Source organism: Theropithecus gelada, chromosome 16 (assembly GCF_003255815.1).
Source record: "Theropithecus gelada isolate Dixy chromosome 16, Tgel_1.0, whole genome shotgun sequence".
NCBI lineage: Eukaryota > Metazoa > Chordata > Mammalia > Primates > Cercopithecidae > Theropithecus > Theropithecus gelada.
This window is the reverse complement of record NC_037684.1, coordinates 51,430,402-51,451,198: the sequence shown is the minus strand read 5'-3', so window position 1 is coordinate 51,451,198 and position 20,797 is coordinate 51,430,402. Positions and strand designations below refer to the sequence as shown.

The window sequence follows — 20,797 nt, the reverse complement described above, 5'->3', positions numbered from 1 at the left end:
TGAACCACTACACCTGCTGAGCCCAGGTGTTTTGAATCCAGCATGGACAACAGCAAGACCCTGTCTCAACACAAACAAAAAAACACTGGTGCCTGAGGCCCACCCCCAGAGATTCTGTTTTTGAGTTGATTTGGATGTGAATTATCTTTAAAATTTTGGATGTGATTTTTTTTTTTTTTTTCCTGGGGGGGACAGAGTTTCACTCTTGTTGCCCAGGCTGGAGTGCAATGGGACAATCTTGGCTCACCGCAACCTCCGCCTACTGGGTTCAAGTGATTCTCCTGTCTCAGCTTCCTGAGTAGCTGGGATTACAGGCACGTGCCACCATGCCCGGCTTTTTTTTTTTTTTTGAGACAGTCTTGCTCTGTCGCCCAGGCTGGAGTGCAGTGGTACGATATTGGCTCACTGCAAGCTCCGCCTCTCGGGTTCACGCCATTCTCCTGCCTCAGCTTCCCGAGTAGCTGGGACTACAGGCGCCCGCCACCACACCTGGCTAATTTTTTGTATTTTTAGTAGAGTCGGGGTTTTACTTGTTACCAGGATGGTCTCAATCTCCTGACCTCGTGATCTGCCCGCCTTGGCCTCCCAAAGTGCTGGGATTTACAGGCGTGAGCCACCGCGCCTGGTATGATGTGAATTATCTTAAAAACTTTCAGATAATTCTAATATGGGCCAAGGCTGAGAACCCCTGGTTTGGGCCTATCCAAGTACCAGGTTGTCACAAACGCCTGTGGGCTTGGGGGGCTTCGGAAATGTGCTTCTGCTTTTTTGAGATGGGCGCTCACTCTGTTGCCCATCCTGGAGTACAGTGACACGATCACAGCTCACTGCAGCCTCGACCTCCTGGGCTCAGATGATCCTCCCGCCTCAGCCTCCCGAGTGTCTGCGTCTGGTTTTCATGACGACCTGGGGGCCAGGCATACTACACTTGCTGCTGTGCAGGGGCCAGTCCTGCACTAGAAGCCCATCAGCCACAACTCCGCTGAACACTGACGTGCAGAGCTAAGCAGCTTTGTTTCCATCTGGATCCTGCGTAGGTTTTCTTGGTCCATCCGTAGACACCGCACTCCTGCAGAGGATCTTCTTGGGATGCCCCACGGTCTCCGTTTTCCCTCTTCACTGAACATACACTCAGTCGAGGCACACCATAACGCCTCTGCGTCTGCTGGCTTCTCCCCCATTGGAACAGCCTTCTTGGCATGCCACACTGCTAGCCGCTGGGCACCCTGCTTTCTGCCTTTAGCGTTCTGCTGTGATGTTGCCAAAATAGTTAAAAAAAAAAAAAAAAAAAAAAAAAAAAAAAAGGAGGCTGGGCACAGTGGCTCATGCCTGTATTCCCAGCAGTTCGAGACCAGCCTGGGCAACACGGTGAAACCCCATCTCTACAAAAATAAAAAATGAAATGAGCTGAGTGTAGGTGGTGCATGCATGCTTGTGGTCCCAGCTACTTGGGAGGCTGAGGTGGGAAGATTGCTTGAGGTCAAGGTTGCAGTGAGCTGAGATTACATCACTGCACTCCAGCCTGGGAGACAGAGACCCTGTATTAAACAAATACACAAACCACAAAGGGCAGGTCTGAACCTGTCATTAAAAAAAAAAAAAATTAATAAAAATATCCACAGATGCAGGTGAAGAACCTGTTTTCTTCAAGCCTCCTTCCCACCCATGGGGGGAGATGGTGCCCTGGAAGCCCACAAGGTCTTTGTGTGGGGTCCCTACATGGGGCTTTAGCTTATACTGTGCTCCCCATCTGTCCCCCGAGTTGCCAGTCTGTCAAAATCCAACTTGGTCTCCCAGGCCCAGGGCAGATGCCACCTCCTCCGTGAAGCCTGCCACGTCCTTTGCACGCCCTTGGGCGCTGACCTTGTTCTCCCAGCGCACAGGCATGGGTACGGTTTGCTCCATCGTAACGCAGGCACAAAAGGAACTCTTGCTGAGGCTCCGCGCAGAGCCGAGGGTTGCCGCTTCCAGGTTCAGGTGCATCTTGAGTTTCATTCCCGGCTTCCTTTTCTGGTCTTTATTTTATTTATTTATTTTTTTTTTTTGAGACGGAGTCTCGCTGTGTCGCCCAGGCTGGAGTGCGGTGGCGCGATCTCGGCTCACTGCAAGCTCCGCCTCCCGGGTTCACGCCATTCTCCCGCCTCAGCCTCCGAGTAGCTGGGACTACAGGCGCCCGCCACCACGCCCGGCTAGTTTTTTGTATTTTTAGTAGAGACGGGGTTTCACCATGTTAGCCAGGATGGTCTCGATCTCCTGACCTCGTGATCCACCCGCCTCGGCCTCCCAAAGTGCTGGGATTACAGGCTTGAGCCACCGCGCCCGGCCCCTTTTCTGGTCTTTAATTTCTTTTCCAGATTAGGTCCCACTCAATGCTTTCCTTCTCAATTTCCAAAAGAGGATGGTCAGAGCCAGCAGCACCCCGCCTGCCCCATGGTGGAGAGGGGGCAGCCTGTGGCACGGTGCGGGTCCCATCTTTTTGAAGGAATTGACTCAGTGGGCAGGTCCACCTTTGACCTTTCCCCAGGGAGTGGAGACAGAAAAAAGACCTTTGCTTAGTTTGAGTGAGGGGCCGCCGGGGTGCTCGGTTTGTCTTCCGAGGCTGGTCTGCAACACCAATGCCACACTGGTGGCACTGACTGGACACCCTGAAGGCCACGGCCAGTGTCCTAGGAAGGGACTCAGTTTCTAGCCATGCCAACTGAGATTCTGGGGTGAGGCTGGTGCTGCTTCTGAAGTTCCACTGTGCTCAAAGTGCTCGGTGAAAGTTAGCGAAGGTGATTTCACAAAAATAAATGCATAAAATGTCTAGGAAACACAAAAAATCCTCATTATTCTCTTTGAATATTTTTTAAGCCCAAACTGGACCCTAGGCAAAAGTGAGTGGCACTCCTCTGCCAGGACTGCAGGCGGGCCCCAGCCTCTGCTTGCTGCCGTCCCAAACAGAAGTTACCAGATGAACAGACTCGGATGGGCTGCGGGGGTGGAGAGCTAGAAAGCTTGGTTGTGCCTCTCAACGATTAAGATTTCAATATTTACAGCAAAACCACAAAGCAAATGATAGAATAAAGCAAAACAACAGGAAGTCTGAGTTCACTCATGAGAGAGGTACGTATGTGAGCTCTGAGGAAATTAGAGGGAACGCACGCAGCGGGACAGCTCTCCCCATCGCAGCGTGCAAAGTAGACATCCATTGTATCTGTTTTGAAAAATGAAAAACACATTACTTTGAACAGCCAAGAAAAAAAATTGCAATTTATTAAGATGCAATAAAGCGTTGTACTTTCGAAAGCAACTTTCGATGCATGTTCTTCAACAATCACATTCTATGAGGAAAACATTAAGAGCCACAAACTTGTTTTTTAATCTCAGAGTTACAGACATACTAAGTTCAAAATAAAAGGTCAAAAAACCCCAAAACAAAACAAACAAAAAAGAAAAACAAAAAAAACCTCAAACAAACCCAACAAAACCCAAAAACAAACAAACATATTCTTGACTTCCATCCCCAATTTTAAAACAACAGGAGTTTTTCTACAACTCAATGCTCGCCGGCAGCACGGGAAGTGGTATGTCGGGTGCACATACGCACACGCACGCTCACACGCACACATATTGGATATACATACGCAGGTGTGTATGTCCATCAAATATATAGAACGCATGTAATGGCAATGAGATGCAGTCACTCTGAGGAAGGTTGGTTTTGCTAAATATCCTACTAAACTTGAGAACAAAAGTCTTGAACCCAGTTTGTGCATAGTTCATGATCCTCTATAAAACCAGCTTTTGTGGATCTGCAATCTTGCAGGACTTTTTTTTTTTTGTATTTTTTTTTTGTTTTGATAAAACCATTAAAAAGCTAATTAAAAAAAATGTAATGCACAAGTTTCCTGATCAAGCAGGCAGGGAGCACAATGTTCATATATATAATATTTTAAAACATACTTGAGGGTATGTTATTCCATTGTCTTTCTTCCTTGCAAAACAATCAAAACATTGATCATTTTTAAAACATAAAGCAATTTTTAATATATAAAGCACTCTTCAAACATCTATTTCTTTTGAGTCCATTATTTGGTAAATATGTAACTGCTACACATTAGAGATTAGGTATTTTTCTTCTTTGTGATTTTTTTTTTCCTCTTTTCTTTTTTTTCATTTTTTTGTTGTTTTTTTTTTTTTTTTTTAAATAACATCTTCAGTGCTAGGAGTTGGGTTTAAAAATACATGAAATGGTGTGGAGCTGCCCTCGGGAGCCCTGGCTTTCCTGAGAGCGCGTCCGGCATGTGCAAGACAGTGGCCACAACGCCTGTCACCTTGACGAAGGGGCGAAAGCAATCGACAGAGTCCATGACGATGGCCGAGGGAACAACGCCGTCCCGTCCCAGAGCTCTGAAGGAGCGCATCTGCATTCTGAAAATAGGTTTCTTTACGACGGAAGTCTTTTTTTTTTTTTTTAATTCCTTTTTAAATTTTTAAAATTTTAAAGTCTGAAGGAGAAAAAAAGGTCTGTAAACAGGTGGGAGCCCAAACCCCAGGCTCCCCCAAAAGCAGTCACAACCCACGCCCAAGTGCTTGTTTCTGTTCCTTCCACGGAACCATCCATTCTTTACAAGTATCTATGGCCACAGTTCAACAACAGTTTTTTTTTTCTCTTTAACTTTATATTCCAAATGGAAAAATGGTGCAATACTCTGGTAATAATTTTCTTGCATTAGTCCACAATAAAAAGCTGCTAAAGGTAGGTATACATATTATTTCTCCAGAGATATACACTGTACTTTTTAAACGCAGTCACAGAGTCCTTGAGTAAACATTTACACATGAATTGTCGCCAGCCCTGTCCTAGGAATTCTCTGTAATGTATAGGATTAGCTAAAGGAAGGGCGAGGACACTCAGTGCAAAGTTAGAAGCTAATAATAACAAACGTTTGACCAATGCGCCAAAAAAAAAAGCATATACTGAATACAAGGGAAAACCCACAGTTAAATCCTCACACGCTTTCAAACACACAAACACAGAAAATGCACGCTGTGCAGGAGCACGCGCCACACACGCACACACACACTTCTGTTTCAACACGCACACATACACACACACGGAGGCTATGAACTTAGAAATTTTTCCTAGAGCCTGTTTCTGTGTACTGATGTCAACCTGGAAGTGTAGAATTAGAAAGTGTTCACATTTCACTATTGGCCTGCTGGATTCAAGTATTTGCATGTTTGATATGTCTTTTTTTAACTTTTAAAAAATATTTTTTGGGATAAAAAAATGACATGAAAAAGTAATGAAACAAGGGTAATGTGCATAGGCGGATCCAGGGGAACAGAGAGCAGATCGCAGCCCACGCCTTCCGCTCAGCTCCTACCGCGGAGCCGCTCTGCGCCTGGCGGTCCACACCAGACTCTGCCCTGATTACCGGCCGCCTCTGGTAATGTGCATAATCGTCACAGGCTCATTTTAAATAGGCTTCACGTCTCCCTCCCTCCCCCACAGATAAAATAACCCTTTCCAGCCCACAATCTGAAAAGTGCCCTTCATGATAGAACTATTCTAAGCAGCTTTTATACTTTAAAAAAAAAAAATCAAAATGACAACACACTATACAAACGTAAGACACACAAAATAAAAAGCTACGAGGAACATCCTGTCATTAGCATGTGACGCTGACCCACCGCAGCCCGCACTGTTTTGCGAACAGTTCGCAAGGACTGCGGCCAAGGTTCGTCTTCAGTCCTGGACAGAGGTACTCAAAAGGGTGGCCGCTGCTGGGTTCCAGCGGGTCTGTGGGGCCGCCCAGCTGGGAGGGGTCCCGGGAGGGGTCGGCTCTCCTGGTGCTGATGATGGCAGCTCCTACAGGGACTCCCCGCTGAGTAGGTCCCCAGGCAGCAGGGTGGTCAGAGGGGTGGGGCTGCCGATCACCCTGCTGTCGTCAGCGCTGGGCGGGCCCCACAGGCTGCTGGAGTACTGGGGCACCCCGCCCCACAGCAGCTCACTGCTCCCCTTGCCACCCAGGCATGGGGCATTCCAGTGGCCAGCGTCGCTGCGCACCAGGCCATGGGAGCTGCCCGCTGCGCTGAGCCGCGGCTGGCTGGATGCGCTACTGGACTGCCAGCTGGACGTGGGTGGCAGCGCCTGGCCTTGGGCTAAGAAGCGATTCACTTCTTCTTCGCCAGCGAACTCAGCCAGGATGGTAGTGTTTCCCAGGACGCACCTGCAACAGCAAGATGGGGCACGTGAGCAGGGCCACCCCAAGTCCTGCTAAGTTCGTGGCACTGGCTTTCTGTCTTTGTATTGGGAAAGGCTACCTGGAAGCCATCGTGTGGCTTCTGTTTTGCCACTGCTATTTCCAAACCCAGACTGTGAAGGTTTTGCTCAGTTCAGACTTCTAGCAGCAACACCGTACTGGTACAGAGAGTACATCTTCAAGTGCATGAACACACCATTAAATGTGGGCTCATTTAGGGTCACTGTCATTTGCATCCTGGGCTAAAAACAGGAATGACTAATTTCTAGGTTCCATGTCTCAAGTGATGTTACTGATCAGGTCTACTTATACTTCTATCAAAAGCAACCTTTCGTCAGGGTGAAGGGTTGGCTGTGAGGACTGCTGCTGGGCCCTGTGTAGGAATGTGTCACAGGCAGAGGGGAGTAGACACAGCAACTCAGCAGCAGAAAAAAACAATAAGTCTCAAGATACCTGTGAGGAACTGACCTGTGTCGCCTTCTCCCAATTCCTTTGCTGAAGTCCTAACCCCCAGTACCTCCCCATGTAACTGTGTTTGCAGATGGGGTCTTTAAAGAGGCAATTAAGTTAGTTAGATGAGGTCACATGGGTGGGCCCTAGTCCAACATGACTGGTGTCCTTATATCAGGGCACCAACATGCACAAAGAGACGACCATGTAAGAACAGAGGGAGAGGGCAGCTGTCTACAGCCAAGGAGAGAGGCCTCAGGAGAAACCAGCCCTGCCCACACCTTCATCTTGGGTGTCAGACCTCCGGCCTCCAGAAGCGGGAGGGTGGCCAGCCTGTGGGATGCTGCTATGGCGGCTCAGGACCCCCCTGCAACACCCCTAACCTAATGCTCTGGGGGATGTGGAGCTACTTGGAGCGCTGAGGTGGCTGTGAGGAAACATACATGTGCAGAGACTTCTGGGCCTTGGCAGCCTCCTCCTTGGAGCTATACCGGACCACGGCATTGCCTTGAGTCAGATTCAGGTGGAATGTGATGAGAGGCCCATGTTGCAAACACAATGTCCGCAGTGTAGAACCATCAATCTGACAGAGGAAGCACAGGGGCATGAATAAGCTTTCTTCTGATTTCTTTCACTACAGCCTTCCAAAGAAAAAACATGAAACTGGATACACTAAACACTAGGAAAATGTTTTTCTTTAAAAGGCTTTAATAATATGTAATTTTACAATGTTCACATTCTGTATCTCTGTGGCCAGACGTGTAACTAAAATCTTGGATGTTTCAGTTATATTTTATGAGTTAGGCTAATCAGAGGAAGGAGAAAAACCCCACTTTGAGTTCAGCTCTCCTTTCACCAGAGCACATCACACAGAGCCCCTGGTTTGCAAAAGTCACCTGGGTCTAGCTGCTGACAACAGACTTGGGAGATGTGTAGGTGGGTGTGGCCTGGGTCCCAAGAAGGGACTGGCTAGCCCCACAGTCTGACGTGGCCAAACCACTCTTTTAAAAAATGTTATAAAAATACACACATGGGGTCTTGCTATGTTGCCCAGGCTGGTCTCCAAATCTTGGGCTCAGGTGATCCCTGGCCTCAACCTCCCAAAGTGCTGGGATTACAGGCGTGAGCTACTGCGACCAGCCAGGCCCAACCACTCTTGAATGGGTAGTTGTAAGATAAACAATTCTATTTACAGAGCACACTTTTCCAGCCTCTAGTGGGTAAACAAACAATTCACCAAGAACATGTGTTAAAAGAGACCCCTGGACCCCATCTGCTGCTGCTGCTGGAGCCAAGCCTGGCACTTGCTCATCTCCTCCCGTGCAGCATCACCTCTGGACCCTGACCAAGAACCCCCGACCATCCCGCCCCACCAGACAGCCTCATCTGCATCGGGGGCCAAGAAGGAACCCTCCTTGGATCATGCTCAGCGACACAGGGGCACCGTACTGCACCTGGGGAGTGAGGTTTCGAAGAACGAGCCAGCTGCTGGTTCTTCCTGAGGCGTCAGTGCTCCAGGCAGAACCTGCAACAAGAGGGGAGAACCCGGTTGACAAGGCCCCGTGCCAGTGGATAGTGCGGCCTCCCCACCTCTTACTGTGCTGAAGTATGGGACAGCACGGGCCATCACGGACCATCACCACATGATCTAGGACAGCCTTTCTCAGCCTGGGAGGTCCATACTTTCTTTGGTAAACCAAAACCTCACAGTTCCTGCAGACCTCCTTCCCACTTCCCCGTGGTGACTCTGACTTCTTGGATCTTCCCGCCAGCCCAGGAGACCCGTGTTTTCCCATCTGTGCCAGGAGAGACAGGGGTGATGAGAGGCCTGACAATCTCCAGGAAATCTCTGGTCTCCACCTCTGCCTGTCCCCAGACCTGGTGTGGAATCAGTGCTCCCAGGTTCTTCTGGTTAATACAACAGAGCAAATCCCTAAAGACTGCTGCTAAGAGGCAGAAACTATTACTTTCAAACTATCTGATATGGTCTGGCTGTGTCCCCATTCAAATCTCATCTTGAATTGTAACTCCCATGATTCCCATGTTTTGTGGGAGGAATGTGGTAGGAGGTAATTGAATCATGGGGGCACGTCTTTCCTGTGCTGTTCTCGTGATAGTCTCACAAGATCTGACGGTTTAAACAACTGGAGTTTCTCTGTACAAGCTCTCTCGTCTGCCACCACGTGAGATGTGCCTTTCACCTTCTGCCATGACTATGAGGCCTCCCCAGCCACGTGGAGTTATAAGTCCAATAAACCTCTTTCTTTTGTAAATTGCCTCATCTTGGGTATGTCTTTACCAGCAGCATGAAAATGGACTAATAGGCCGGGCGCGGTGGCTCAAGCCTGTAATCCCAGCACTTTGGGAGGCCGAGACGGGCGGATCACGAGGTCAGGAGATCGAGACCATCCTGGCTAACACAGTGAAACCCCGTCTCTACTAAAAAATACAAAAAACTAGCCAGGCAAGATGGCGGGCGCCTGTAGTCCCAGCTACTCGGGAGGCTGAGGCAGGAGAATGGCGTGAACCCGGGAGGCGGAGCTTGCAGTGAGCTGAGATCCGGCCACTGCACTCCAGCCTGGGTGACAGAGCGAGACTCCGTCTCAAAAAAAAAAAAAAAAAAAAAAAGAAAATGGACTAATAAAGTAAACTGGTACCAGTAGAGTGGGGCACTGCTGAAAAGATACCTGAAAATGTGGAAGCAACTTTGGAACTGGGTAACAGGCAGAGGTTGGAACTCAAGGCTCAGAAAAAGATGGGAAAATGTGGGACAGTTTGGAACTTCCTAGAGACTTGTGAAATGGCTTTGACAAAAATGCTGATAGGGATATGGACAATAAAGTCCAGGCTGAAGTGGTCTCAGATGACAATGAGGAACTTTTTGGGAACTGGAGCAAAGGTGGCTCTTGTCGTTTTAGCAAAGAGACTGGTGCCCTAGAAATTTGTGGAACTTTCAACTTGAGAGAGATGATTTAGGGTATCTGGCAGAAGAAATTTCTAAGCAGCAAAGCATTCAAGAGGTGACTTGGGTGCTGTTAAAAGCATTCAGTTTTATAAGGGAAGCGGAACATAAAAAAGAAAATTGGCTGGGTACGGTGGCTCACGCCTGTAATCCCAGCATTTGGGAGGCTGAGATGGGTGGATTACCTGAAGTCAGTAGTTTGAGACCAGCCTGGCCAACATGGTGAAACCCCATCTCTACTAAAAATACAAAAATTAGCTGGGCGTGGTGGTGCATGACTGTAATCCCAGCTACTCAGGAGGCTGAGGCGGGAGAATTGCTTGAACCTGGGAGGCAGAGGTGGCAGTGTGCCGAGATCACGCCATTGTACTCCAGTCTGGGTGACAAGAGTGAAACTCTATCTCAAAAAAAAAAAAAAAAGGAGCCGGGCGCGGTGGCTCACGCCTGTAATCCCAGCACTTTGGGAGGCCGAGGCGGGCGGATCACAAGGTCAGGAGATCGAGACCACAGTGAAACCCCGTCTCTACTAAAAATACAAAAAAAAAATTAGCCGGGCGCGGTGGTGGGCGCCTGTAGTCCCAGCTACTCAGGAGGCTGAGGCAGGAGAATGGCGTGAACCCGGGAGGCGGAGCTTGCAGTGAGCCGAGATCGCGCCACTGCACTCCAGCCTGGGCGACAGCGCGAGACTCCGTCTCAAAAAAAAAAAAAAAAAAAAAAAAAAAAAAAAAGGAAATCCCATTTTCTGAGGAAAAATTCAAGCAGGGTGCAGAAATTTGCCTAAGTAACGAGGAACTGCATGTTAATCCCCAAGACAATGGGGAAAATGGAGACTGTTTCTAGAGCATGTAAGAGGTCTTCATAGAAGCCCCTCCCAGCACAGGCTCAGAGGCCTACAAGGAAAAAATGGCTTCATAGGCCAGGCCCAGGGTCCACACGCTGTGTGCAGTTTAAGAATTTGGTGCCCTGTGTCCCACCTGCTCTGGCTGTGACTAAAAGGGGCCAAGGTACAGCCTGGGCCATGGCTTCAGAGGGTGCAATCTCCAAGCCTTGGCGGCTTCCACATGGTGTTGAGACTCTGGGTGCACAGAAGTGAAGAACTGAGGTTTGGGAACCTCCACCTAGATTTCGGAGGATGCATGGAAATGCCTGGATGTTCAGACGATAGTTTGCTGCAGGGGCAGGGCTCTCATGGAGAACCTCTGCTAGGGCAGTGTGGAAGGGAAATGTGGGGGTGGAGCCCCCACACAAAGTCCCTGCTGGGGCACCACCTAGTAGAGCTGTGAGAAGGTCACCGTCCTCTAGACCCCAGAATGGTAGATCCACTGACAGCTTGCACCGTGTGCCTGGAAAAGCCGCAGACACTCAATACCAGCACGTGAAGGCAGCCAAGAGGGAGGCTGTACCCTGAAGAGCTGCCCAATACCATGGCAACCAACCTCTTGCCTAAGCATGACCCAGATGTGAGACATGGAGTCAAAGAAGATCATTTTGGAGCTTTAAGATTTGACTGTCCTGCTGGATTTCAGTCTTGCATGGGATCTGTAGCCCCTTTGTTTTGGCCTATTTCTCCCATTTGGAATGACTGTATTTACCCAATGCCTGTACCCCCATTGTATCTAGGAAGTAACTAACTTGCTTTTGATTTTACAGGCTTGTAGGTGGAAGGGACTTGCCTTATCTCAGACAGACTTTGGACTGTGGACTTCTGAGTTAATGCTGAAATGAAGACTTTGGGGAACTGCTGGGAAGGCATAATTGGTTTTGAAATGTGAGGACATGAGATTTGGGAGGGGTCAGAGGCAGAATGATACAGTGTGGCTGTGTCCCTACCCAAATCTCATCTTGAATTGTAACTCCCACAATTCCCATGTTTCGTGGAAGGAGCCCAGTGGGAGGTAACTGAATTATGGGGGAAGGTCTTTTCCATACTGTTTTCATGATAGTGAATAAGTCTCATGAGATCTGATGGTTTTAAAAATGGGAGTTTCCCTGCACAAGCTCTCTCTCTCCTGGTCTGCAACCATGTGAGACATGCCTTTCACCTTCTGCCAGGAATGTGAGGCCTCCCCAGTCACGTGGAACTGTGAGTCTAATAAACCTCTTTCTTTTGTAAATTGCCCAGTCTCGGGTGTGTCTTCATCAGCAGTGTGAAAATGGATGAATACACTATCTGTAGCTGATTTTAAACATTTTGTTATTTATTACTATTATTTTTTTAGAGACAGGGTCTCACTCTGTCACCCAGGCTGGAGTGCAGTGGCTCAAGCATAGCTCACTGTAGCCTCAATCTCCTGGGCTTGAGTTGTTCTCCCATCTCAGCCTCCCCAGCAGTTGGGATCACAGGTATGTGCCACTACACCCCACTTTTAAAATTTTTTTGTGGAGATGGAGTCTCGCTTTGTTGCCCACATTGGTTTAAGTCTTCAGTTTCTTCAATTCCCAGTACATTTTTCTCATCTCTGAGGTTCGACATGAAGCACCTGAGAGAAGCTGCAATATTATGAGAGTTGTGTTTTCAAACTGGTGGGGTTTGTTTCGTTTTGGGTCTGGAAAAGCCTTATGTCTCAGTGACATCTCGTGGAGAAGCAAATATAAAAAGCAGAAATCCAGATCCCTGTGCGATGCGGGTTCATGGGGGCAGACAGCCTAAAGGACTGCGCGGGCCTCTAATGACCCAGTGCGGGGCAGCTGCACTCCTGAGGATGGAGGTGGCCAGCGTGGGCCCTCAATGGGTGCTGGAACCGCCTGGGACCTCTTGGCCCAGAGCAAACCTGCTGTGTGCTGGCACACCTAGGCTGATGCTAAAAACACCAGGCTCACCCAGCTAATGCCCTGGACATCTAGGGTGGCCCTGGTGCCTTCCTAAGCCCTCCTAGGCTCCAGAGTTAGAGGCAGGGGTCCTTACAAAGGAGGTACAGGACGAAGTGATAAGCACATCCCCAAAAAGGTAAGGCCCCCATTGGAACACGAGGAGCATGAAGCTTACCTGAGGAGTAGGAGCTGGTCCAGCCGAGGGGGCTGGCACCCCAGGTGGAGGAGGGCTTGGGATTGGTTAACCCTGGAGGTGGCCTCGTGGGTGCAGTAGTGTTTCTGGGCACCTTCCACAGTTCATGAGACAGAGAGGCTTGCGTGTGGGAGGCAGGGCCAGAGGACCACGTCGATTTAATGTCTGACAGTTTACCTAGAAAGGCAGAGAGATGGAGAATACGCAGTCTTGAGACAAACACTGCTGTGTTTGGGGAGCCACACAGAGTGCTCTCTAACACCAGCAGACTGTGTGATAGGTAAAGAAACACCAAGTCAAGCCCCTGGCAAACTCAAGTAACTGCAAATTCCCAGAAGTGTTTTGCCTCTAAGTTTTCAAAACCTTGCATACCCCTTGTCTTGTGGCCATGGGGGAAAGGAAGAGAAAAGGCAATGGGCCCACACACTTGTATGGAGAAGATGTCACCACTTCCATGTGTGCGCAAGCTGATGTGCCCAAGGTGCCCACTGTGCCTGGGCAAGGCCCCCACCCATCCTCTATCATGTCACACGGCCTCCCAGCTCAGGGAGTGAGTGAAGAGCCAATGGGAAAAGCTGGGGCCTGTCAAAGTTTTGTTTGGGGAAAGAAAGAAAATGCTACCTGCAAGTCTAGAGGCTAGGTGCGTACCTGCAACGCTAGGTGCGGATGCAATGCTGCTGAAAGAGCTACTGTAGCCGGAGGCACTGAGCGGCCAGGCACTCGAGGAAGGCAGCGTGGCATTCTGAGATGATGGCGGGGAGGACCCTGCAGAACCAAACACGGCACTGAGCAAGGTGGTGGCGGTGTCCGGGTTCGTGACTCTAACTGCGGGGTGTGAGAATCTTAACCATCAAGAATCAACCTCTCCCTAGGCTGCCAGTTTTAATAGAAGCCTGAACATGAAAGTGTCATGTGGGAAGGAAGAAACAGGGCATGCCTCCTATTCTGGGTCCCTGTAGCCACTCAGGGAGGCCTGGGATGTTGCTGAAGGCGGAGGAATCAAAGGGCAAGAAGCAGCATGAGCTTCTTTGAGAATTCCCGCCAGAATGCTTAAAATGCCATGTCAGAGTTTTAAAGCACCACATTGATTTCCTCTCCCAAATAAGATAAAATAAAAATCCAGGGCAATCTACTCCTTTCACAGTTCAAACAATGGCTACAAAATAGAAGAACAAAACTCCAAGCCATTCATTACAAAATGTGCCATAAAAATTTGAACATTTCTTCTGACTGGGGTGTCCCATCAGCTTCCGAACTCGTATTTTGCTTAAAAAAATTTTTTTTTTTTTTAGAGATGGGGCTGTTGCTATGTCACCCACGCTGCAGCACAGTGGCTGTTCACAGGCGTGATCACAGTGCACAGCAGCCTCAACCTCCTGGGCTGGGTGATCCTCTTGCCTCAGCCTCCTGAGCGGCAGGGACCACAGGTGCCACCACACCCGGCTCATGATTCCCTTTTTAAATACATGAATAATTAAGAGACATCTGTCCTACTAACTGTGTATATGGACTTGAGTTATTCTATCCCTAGGACTGTAGTTTTTTGAGGAAAGCTTGTCCCTGTGCCTGAAAGGGAGACTTGGGGTAAATGGGCCATCCTTCAGGCACCTCGATCCCTTGTGTGAAAGCTCAGCTCCTCGCTGCTTGGTTTTATTTTGTATTTTCTAATGTGGCTCTCCCTTTCAATTCTGTGAAGAAAGCAAGAAACTGGAGAAGAGTGAGGACGGAGTCACGGTGACAGCTAGGGTGAATGCAGGATGGAAAGAGCTCTCACTGGGACAATAACTCTGCCAGGGCATGGATCCTGGCTAGCAGAGGGAACATAAGCACAGTCTGGCTGTTAAACTGATGACCACACACAGAATCGGATGGTTTCTGAAAAGCCATGGCATCTCAGCTGTAGGCCCACATGACGTTGTGCAGTGAATAACCAGGCGTGTGGCACCTCCTGGACACATGCAGTGTCCAACCTGCACAGTTGTTTGCAGCTGCCCTGCTGCAAGTGACCTCTTTAGAATGAGGGCACCAGAGTTGAGGAAAGTTAGCATTTATGGGTAATCTGCAGGTCTTCACTTTTATTTTTTCCAATTTTTATTTAGGGTTCTGGGAGCCCACGTGCAGGTCTGTCACACAGGTGGACTGTGTGTTGTGGGGGTGTGTTGTAGAGATCATTCCATCACCTAGATAGTGAGCATGGTACCTGACAGGCAGTTTTTCAATCCTCCCCTTCCTCCCACCCTCTACCCTCCAACAGGCCCGCTGTCTGCTGCTCCCTTCTTTGTGTTATGTCAACTCAGGCTGTCTGTTTCTGTTCCTGTGTTAATTTGCTCAGGAAGGTCTTTACTTTAAAAAGGTGTCAGCTTGACCAGGCGCAGTGGCTCAGGCATGTAATCCCAGCACTTTGGGAGGCCTTTTCTTTTCTTTTCTTTTTTTTTTTTTGAGACGAAGTCTTGCTGTGTCACCCAGGCTAGAGTGCAGTGGCCCAATCACAGCTCACTGCAGTCCTGACATCCCAAGCTCAAGTGATTCTCCTGTCTCAGCCTCCTGAGTAGCTGGAACCACCGATGTGTGCCACTACACCCGGCTAATTTTTTCATTTTAAATTTTTTGTAGAGATAGGGTCTCATTATATTGCCCAGCTGGTTTCAAATTCCTGGCCTCAAGTGATTCTCCCACCTTGGCCTCCCAAAGTGCTGGGATTACAGGTGTGAGCCACTGTGCTCAGCCTGCTAGTGCTTTCTGGTTAGCAACTTCTACGTGAAGAGATGTTCATTGTACTCCCCTTTCTTTCAGTAACAAACCCTAATGTATCCTTAAATACAACCAAGAGAGGTACCAGAGTGGAGTAACAAGGTTCCTAGTGCTGGTCATGAGCTGAAGGCAAGGCCTGGCATGAGCCACCTGAGCTGGCTGCTGCTGAATACTGATGTTTGTGCACAAGTGCCAGGGCAGGCTCAAGACCCAAACATCAAGCACCTGGGAAGTCAAACGATGTCCACTTGGAGCTACAAGTCACCCAGGTTGGCTGGCTGGCTGGTTCTTAGGCTCAGGGTTGGAGATGCCACTGCCTTGCCTTATCTCAATGGCCAATGCATTTCTTAGGCTGAGGTTCTCTTCTGCCCTCCCCGCAAGTTGATTTCCTTAACTGGACAGGCTATGGAGCTGGAGGACAGCTGCATGTGGAGCTGGAGAACAGCTGCCACGTGTTTCTCAGGCCATCTTCATCACATCATGGCACACTCAGGCGATGGCAGAGGCCACTCCCAGTGGCCCTGGTTCTGCCTGGAGGCTAAGGGGCCACTTGATCCTTCATCTGGGCACCACTCAGGGAGCTCTGCCATGTATTAAGCAACTTTGATTCTTTCCAACTTCCCTTATGACCTGGATCTGTACAACCTGCATCCCACTTCTCCACAACCCTCAAAATATGGTAACTTTCCTGTCTGGCACAACCCTGGTGCCCCACCAGGTGTGACAAGCAGGGAGGGCTGGGTCTCTGATTCTGGCTGGCGCCTCACCTGTCCTCTGCCACACGGCTCCCTTTTGGGCATCACTTGACTGTGTCTGACAGCAGGGACACCCATAACACCCCTGCTCTGAAAAGCAGCTGCATCCGAAAAGCAGCTGTGTAACCCCAAGGAATACACAGCATTAAACAGACAGGGCAATCTGTACTCATGTTGGCTTTCCAGTCAAAGATACATTGAGAAGCCTATCACTTTAAAGAACCACAGAAGCAGTCAGATACACTGGCTCACGCCTGTAATCCTAGTACTTTTGGGAGGCCGAGTCAGGTGGATCACTTGAGGTCAGGAGTTCGAGATCAGCCTAGCCAACATGGTGAAACACCGTCTCTACTAAAAATAGAAAAAATCAGCTGGGTGTGGTGGTGCACACGTGTAGTCCCAGCTACTCGGGAGGCTGAGGCATGAGAATCACTTGAGCCTGGGAGGCGGGCGGAGGTTGCAGTGAGCCAAGATCACGCCACTATACTCCAGCCTGGGCAAACGAGCAAGAATCTTGTCTCAAAAGGCCAACTAGGTAGTTCAAAAGAAAGAAAAGAAGCAAACACAAAACACAAGGCTCCAATGAGTCGTATTTCGAGTGGGAAACTTAATGTTTTGGGAACTACCTAGGTGGCCTTATTAGCGGTAGTACCTATGGCAATCTAGCTCTTTCTTCCACAAAATAGCATGCGGTGATAAAACTTTGTTAGAGATGGCACTTTTATGATAAGACATTACTTATCAATAAATCCAGCAGCATGGGTGACACCTGAGGTCAGGAGTTCGAGACCAGCGTGGCCAACATGGTGAAACCCTGTCTCTACTAAAAATACAAAAATCAGCCTGGTACGGTGGCACATGCCTGTAATTCCAGCTACTTGGGAGGCTGAGGCAGGAGAGTCGCTTGAACTCAGGAGGTGGAGGTTGCAGAGAGCTGAGATCGTGCCACTGCACTCCAGCCTGGGCGACAGAGTGAGACTTCATCTCAAAAAAAAAAAAAAAAATTCCAGCAGAAACTCAAATTGATGTCCATTTTCCCATAAGCACTAACTGCCGTCTCTTCATGCTGCTTCAGATGACTGCTTCAACTGTGCCTTGTATCATCCCTGCCTTAGAGCCCAACCTGTCACCCCTGACATCTTCAAATGGGTCTAGAGAGACCATCTGCGCAGAGGCAGGCAGAGCAGCACCCTCACCTCCACTCTTGAGGAGGTAGCGGTTGACATCCTGGATGGTGGTATTGATGGTAGGCCCAGTGGGGACACTGCCAGGAGTGACGTCAGGGTCATTCTCAGGGTCAATATTCTGTAGTCCTTTCCATGGAACTCCCGGATGGAATTCTGTTTAAGAAACCCAAATGAGAAGCCACAGATCAGAACATCTGCACATTGATTCATGACATTTTAAAAGATGTTTTGTCCTGTTTGTAGAAATTTTTATAATCTGCTAATTAAATGAGAGGTACACTTTATACTCTTGATACTCTCTTCCATTAAAACAATCAATCCTTTGGAACAAACTAGAACCAGGTATTCTAGCTCTCATATTAAGATAGTTTTCACACAGAGTCGGAATAGTTTTACCAGATGGTATACAGTGTGCTTCCTCCCTGCCACCCCTTCCACTTCTCATGTTGAACTAAGGGATTACAGAAAAATGCCTGATGCTAACCATACCCAAAATTGATCTGACAAATGGATTTCCAAGGAAAATGCCAAAGCTCTGGGCTTAACGCTTCCAGATCCTTAGCTCAGATTCTGGGTCCTCCCAGCCTCATCACTCTCTGCAGGCTTGAAGCACGTTCTGACCTGCTGCTGTTGCACGGAAGTGTTGCACGGTCTTACCTGGGGGCCAGTTGATGCTAGAGCCATTTGAGATTTTATCACTGTCAGATTTGGCACGTGACCAGCTATGGGGAACAGCTACGGGAGGACTGGCTGGTGACTCACTGTTCTGGATTAAATCGTACCGGCCATAGGAGTCATCAATGGAGGACTTACCTGGAGGCCCAATGCTTAGACCTCCAGGGATAGCACCTATGGGGACAACAGGAAACAAAGAAGCGAGTGAATACCCTCCAGTTGAGAGACAGCAGAAGATACCCTAAGCCTCCCTATGCACCTTCTGTTCTAGGTCCAATGCCTTGCTCTATTCGGTTACATGAATCGTAAGACTTGGTCTGTCTAGGATTCTGTAAGAATCAATGACTGTTTTTTTTTTTTTTGAGACAATGTCTCGCTCTGTTGCCCAGGCTGGCGTGTAGTGATGTGATTAGGGCTCACTGCAGCCTCAAACTCCTGGGCTCAAGTGATCCTCCCACCTTGGCCTCCCAAGTAGCTGGGACTACAGGTGTGAGCCACCATGCCTGGCCAGTGACTATTTAAGCCAGCTCCAATTTCAGCCCTGAAAGACCGAAACCCCTGAAGAACAATTTTAGTTTGTCCAGTTAGAAATCTTTATAAAATACATATCCATACCATGGGAAGCTGCCCTTAATAAACCTTTTTGGGGACAACTTATGAGTCTTCGTGATTAGTTATCAAATTTGCTCTTACCTCTTCCCTCCTTTTAGTCTGAAACCCTCACTATGGAAGAACACAGTGGATGCTAAAAATTCATACAGAACCAAACCAACCAGCCACAGGCAGCAAGGCCCTCCTGCTAAGAAAGGTGCCAGCAGTGTGTGATGATTTTCCGTAAGTTAACCATGAGACATAGTTTCCTTTTTCTTTTTAGAATGCTTTGTATCAACAGAGAACTACATAACCTATTGAATTTCCTTTGCTGTTTATTCTACCAGCAAGTTCAGAGCTAAATTTAATGCTTGGAAGTACCTCCTACGGGTATCATTTTTGCTTCCACCTTACTGGTGTGTCCATCGGTAACGAGTTCCTGATGGGGACACCAGTTTGGAGTGAGACAGACTGCTTGGATGGAGGGGAATAACCAACAGAAATGCACCCTAGTATTTACAGCTGCAGTTCCCATACATACTGCATATTTGATGTTCTATTTGTGTTTCAGTATTTTATTGAAAATATTTCAGCAGACTCAAGTTTTTGTTGATGAATAGAGATATAAAAAAAAAAAGTACATAGGCTATGACCTAGATTCTTTGCTGCTCTGGGGTTTTCAAATTATTTCTAGGTTTGTAGCTAAGATCTAATGGCTGGCTTTTAAGAAGTTTGATCACTGACTAGCTGAGATCTTATATGCACTATAACGGAATGGGTTATTTTAAATCCAACTTGCAGCGCTCAATTCTTAGAAAAGTATAGAATGGGCATGTTATACAACAGGAAGATCGATTAATAAGCCAGCAGTGATTCCACCACAGGCATCCTAGCCCAGACGTACCATGCTTGCTAGGGTTCTGCTCCAGGGGGGAAGCGGCACTGGGCAAGTTATCCATGGAGTTGGGGTGCGTCCACTGGGGGAGGCGTGACTGGGACTGGGATGGGTCCTTCACCGACAAGCCACTGGTCATGTCCATGCTGTTGACATTCATGTTTGGGTTCAGTCCAGCTAAAGAGAGAGATGCCGATTAGGATTCACCTGCTCCTCTAAAAGACTTCATTCTAAAGCTCTCCTACAGAAGCTATTCCAGTCTTCGCTTACAGCAAAATATTTTTTGTTTTTTGAGACGGAGTCTTGCTCTTGTTGCCTGGGCTAGAGTGCAATGGCATGATCTTGGCTCACTGCAACCTCCGCTTCCTGGGTTTAAGCGATTCTCCTGCCTCAGCCTCCCAAGTAGCTGGGATACAACAAAATATTTTAACTGTAACTTTTAGTGCTGGTGAAAAATACTTTTTATCTTCATAACAGCATGTACTTCTCGGAATATTACTCCTAAATTAAGGTGAAAATGTGAATAGCCTTTGATTAAGTGAGGCCCACGACTCTCTTCACTTTACTTGTTTCAGTGCTGGATAAACATGGTCCTGAGGCTTCTCAGAGTCCACGGGAAAACAGAAAAAGTCCAAACTATTAGGAAAATCTTTTCTGGTTTTGGGTATCTTATGGAAACTCATCCGGTCAAAAACACTTTTCCAGAACTCTAAAGTACCACCTATGAAACAGACTGATAGGATAATTCAGTTCTACTTTCAGTGAGTTTCCTTTACAAAAGTCTGCTCTAAAAGAGTTTGTGAATTAAAATCAAACTACTTTTAAGGAACTGAACTATTTGACAGATAGGGTGCTGCCATCTGCCCCCAGCTGGGATGGTGAGCTGGAGCTTCTGAGCTCATTTCTTATAGCGAAAAGCAGGTAGCTGGTTATCTGTCCAGGACCTGTACTAAGCTAGGTTAATAAAGAAAGACGATGAGGAAGGAGGACAATGATAAAAAGGTTGAAGTAAAGACTTTCTGATGAGGACACCAGTTTGGAGCAGGACAGACTGCTTGTTTGGAAGGGAATAACAAGCAGAGGGGTCCCCCTCCCCTTGGATTTCCAGCTGCAGTTCCCATTACCACATACACATACTCCACAGATCCTCACCATATGTACAACTATGCCACATGGTACGTAAGCACAGTGAGCCTCTACTACTAAGCCAGGTGCTGAACATTCTGGTTCTTACCTTTATTTCAGAGGCTGCAAATTCAAATGCCCATAGGAGCCA

At 48.2% G+C, this 20,797-nt stretch overlaps 1 protein-coding gene and 1 pseudogene across 3 annotated transcripts in view; both read right to left on the bottom strand.

Moving 5' to 3' along the window:
* Window positions 1–3,224: 3,224 nt before the first annotated feature.
* Window positions 3,225–5,234, bottom strand: LOC112609901 (annotated as a pseudogene). The gene has a single exon (XR_003116249.1). The product of XR_003116249.1 is annotated as an uncharacterized LOC112609901 (transcript).
* Window positions 5,235–5,715: 481 nt separating this feature from the next.
* Window positions 5,716–20,797, bottom strand: part of TNRC6C (trinucleotide repeat containing 6C) — a 104,470-nt gene continuing 89,388 nt past the window's right edge. The window contains exons 15-22 of one of the 2 annotated variants that reach the window (XM_025363097.1): window positions 19,531–19,698; window positions 18,018–18,209; window positions 17,370–17,513; window positions 13,316–13,432; window positions 12,650–12,844; window positions 8,156–8,226; window positions 7,145–7,284; window positions 5,716–6,218 (exon numbers count right to left, since the gene is read on the bottom strand). In XM_025363097.1, the coding sequence (XP_025218882.1) occupies window positions 5,858–6,218; window positions 7,145–7,284; window positions 8,156–8,226; window positions 12,650–12,844; window positions 13,316–13,432; window positions 17,370–17,513; window positions 18,018–18,209; window positions 19,531–19,698 (1,388 nt within the window). In that variant the 3' untranslated portion in view covers window positions 5,716–5,857. The remainder of the gene's footprint in view (window positions 6,219–7,144; window positions 7,285–8,155; window positions 8,227–12,649; window positions 12,845–13,315; window positions 13,433–17,369; window positions 17,514–18,017; window positions 18,210–19,530; window positions 19,699–20,797) is intronic. The other variant, XM_025363098.1, reaches the window with a different exon arrangement.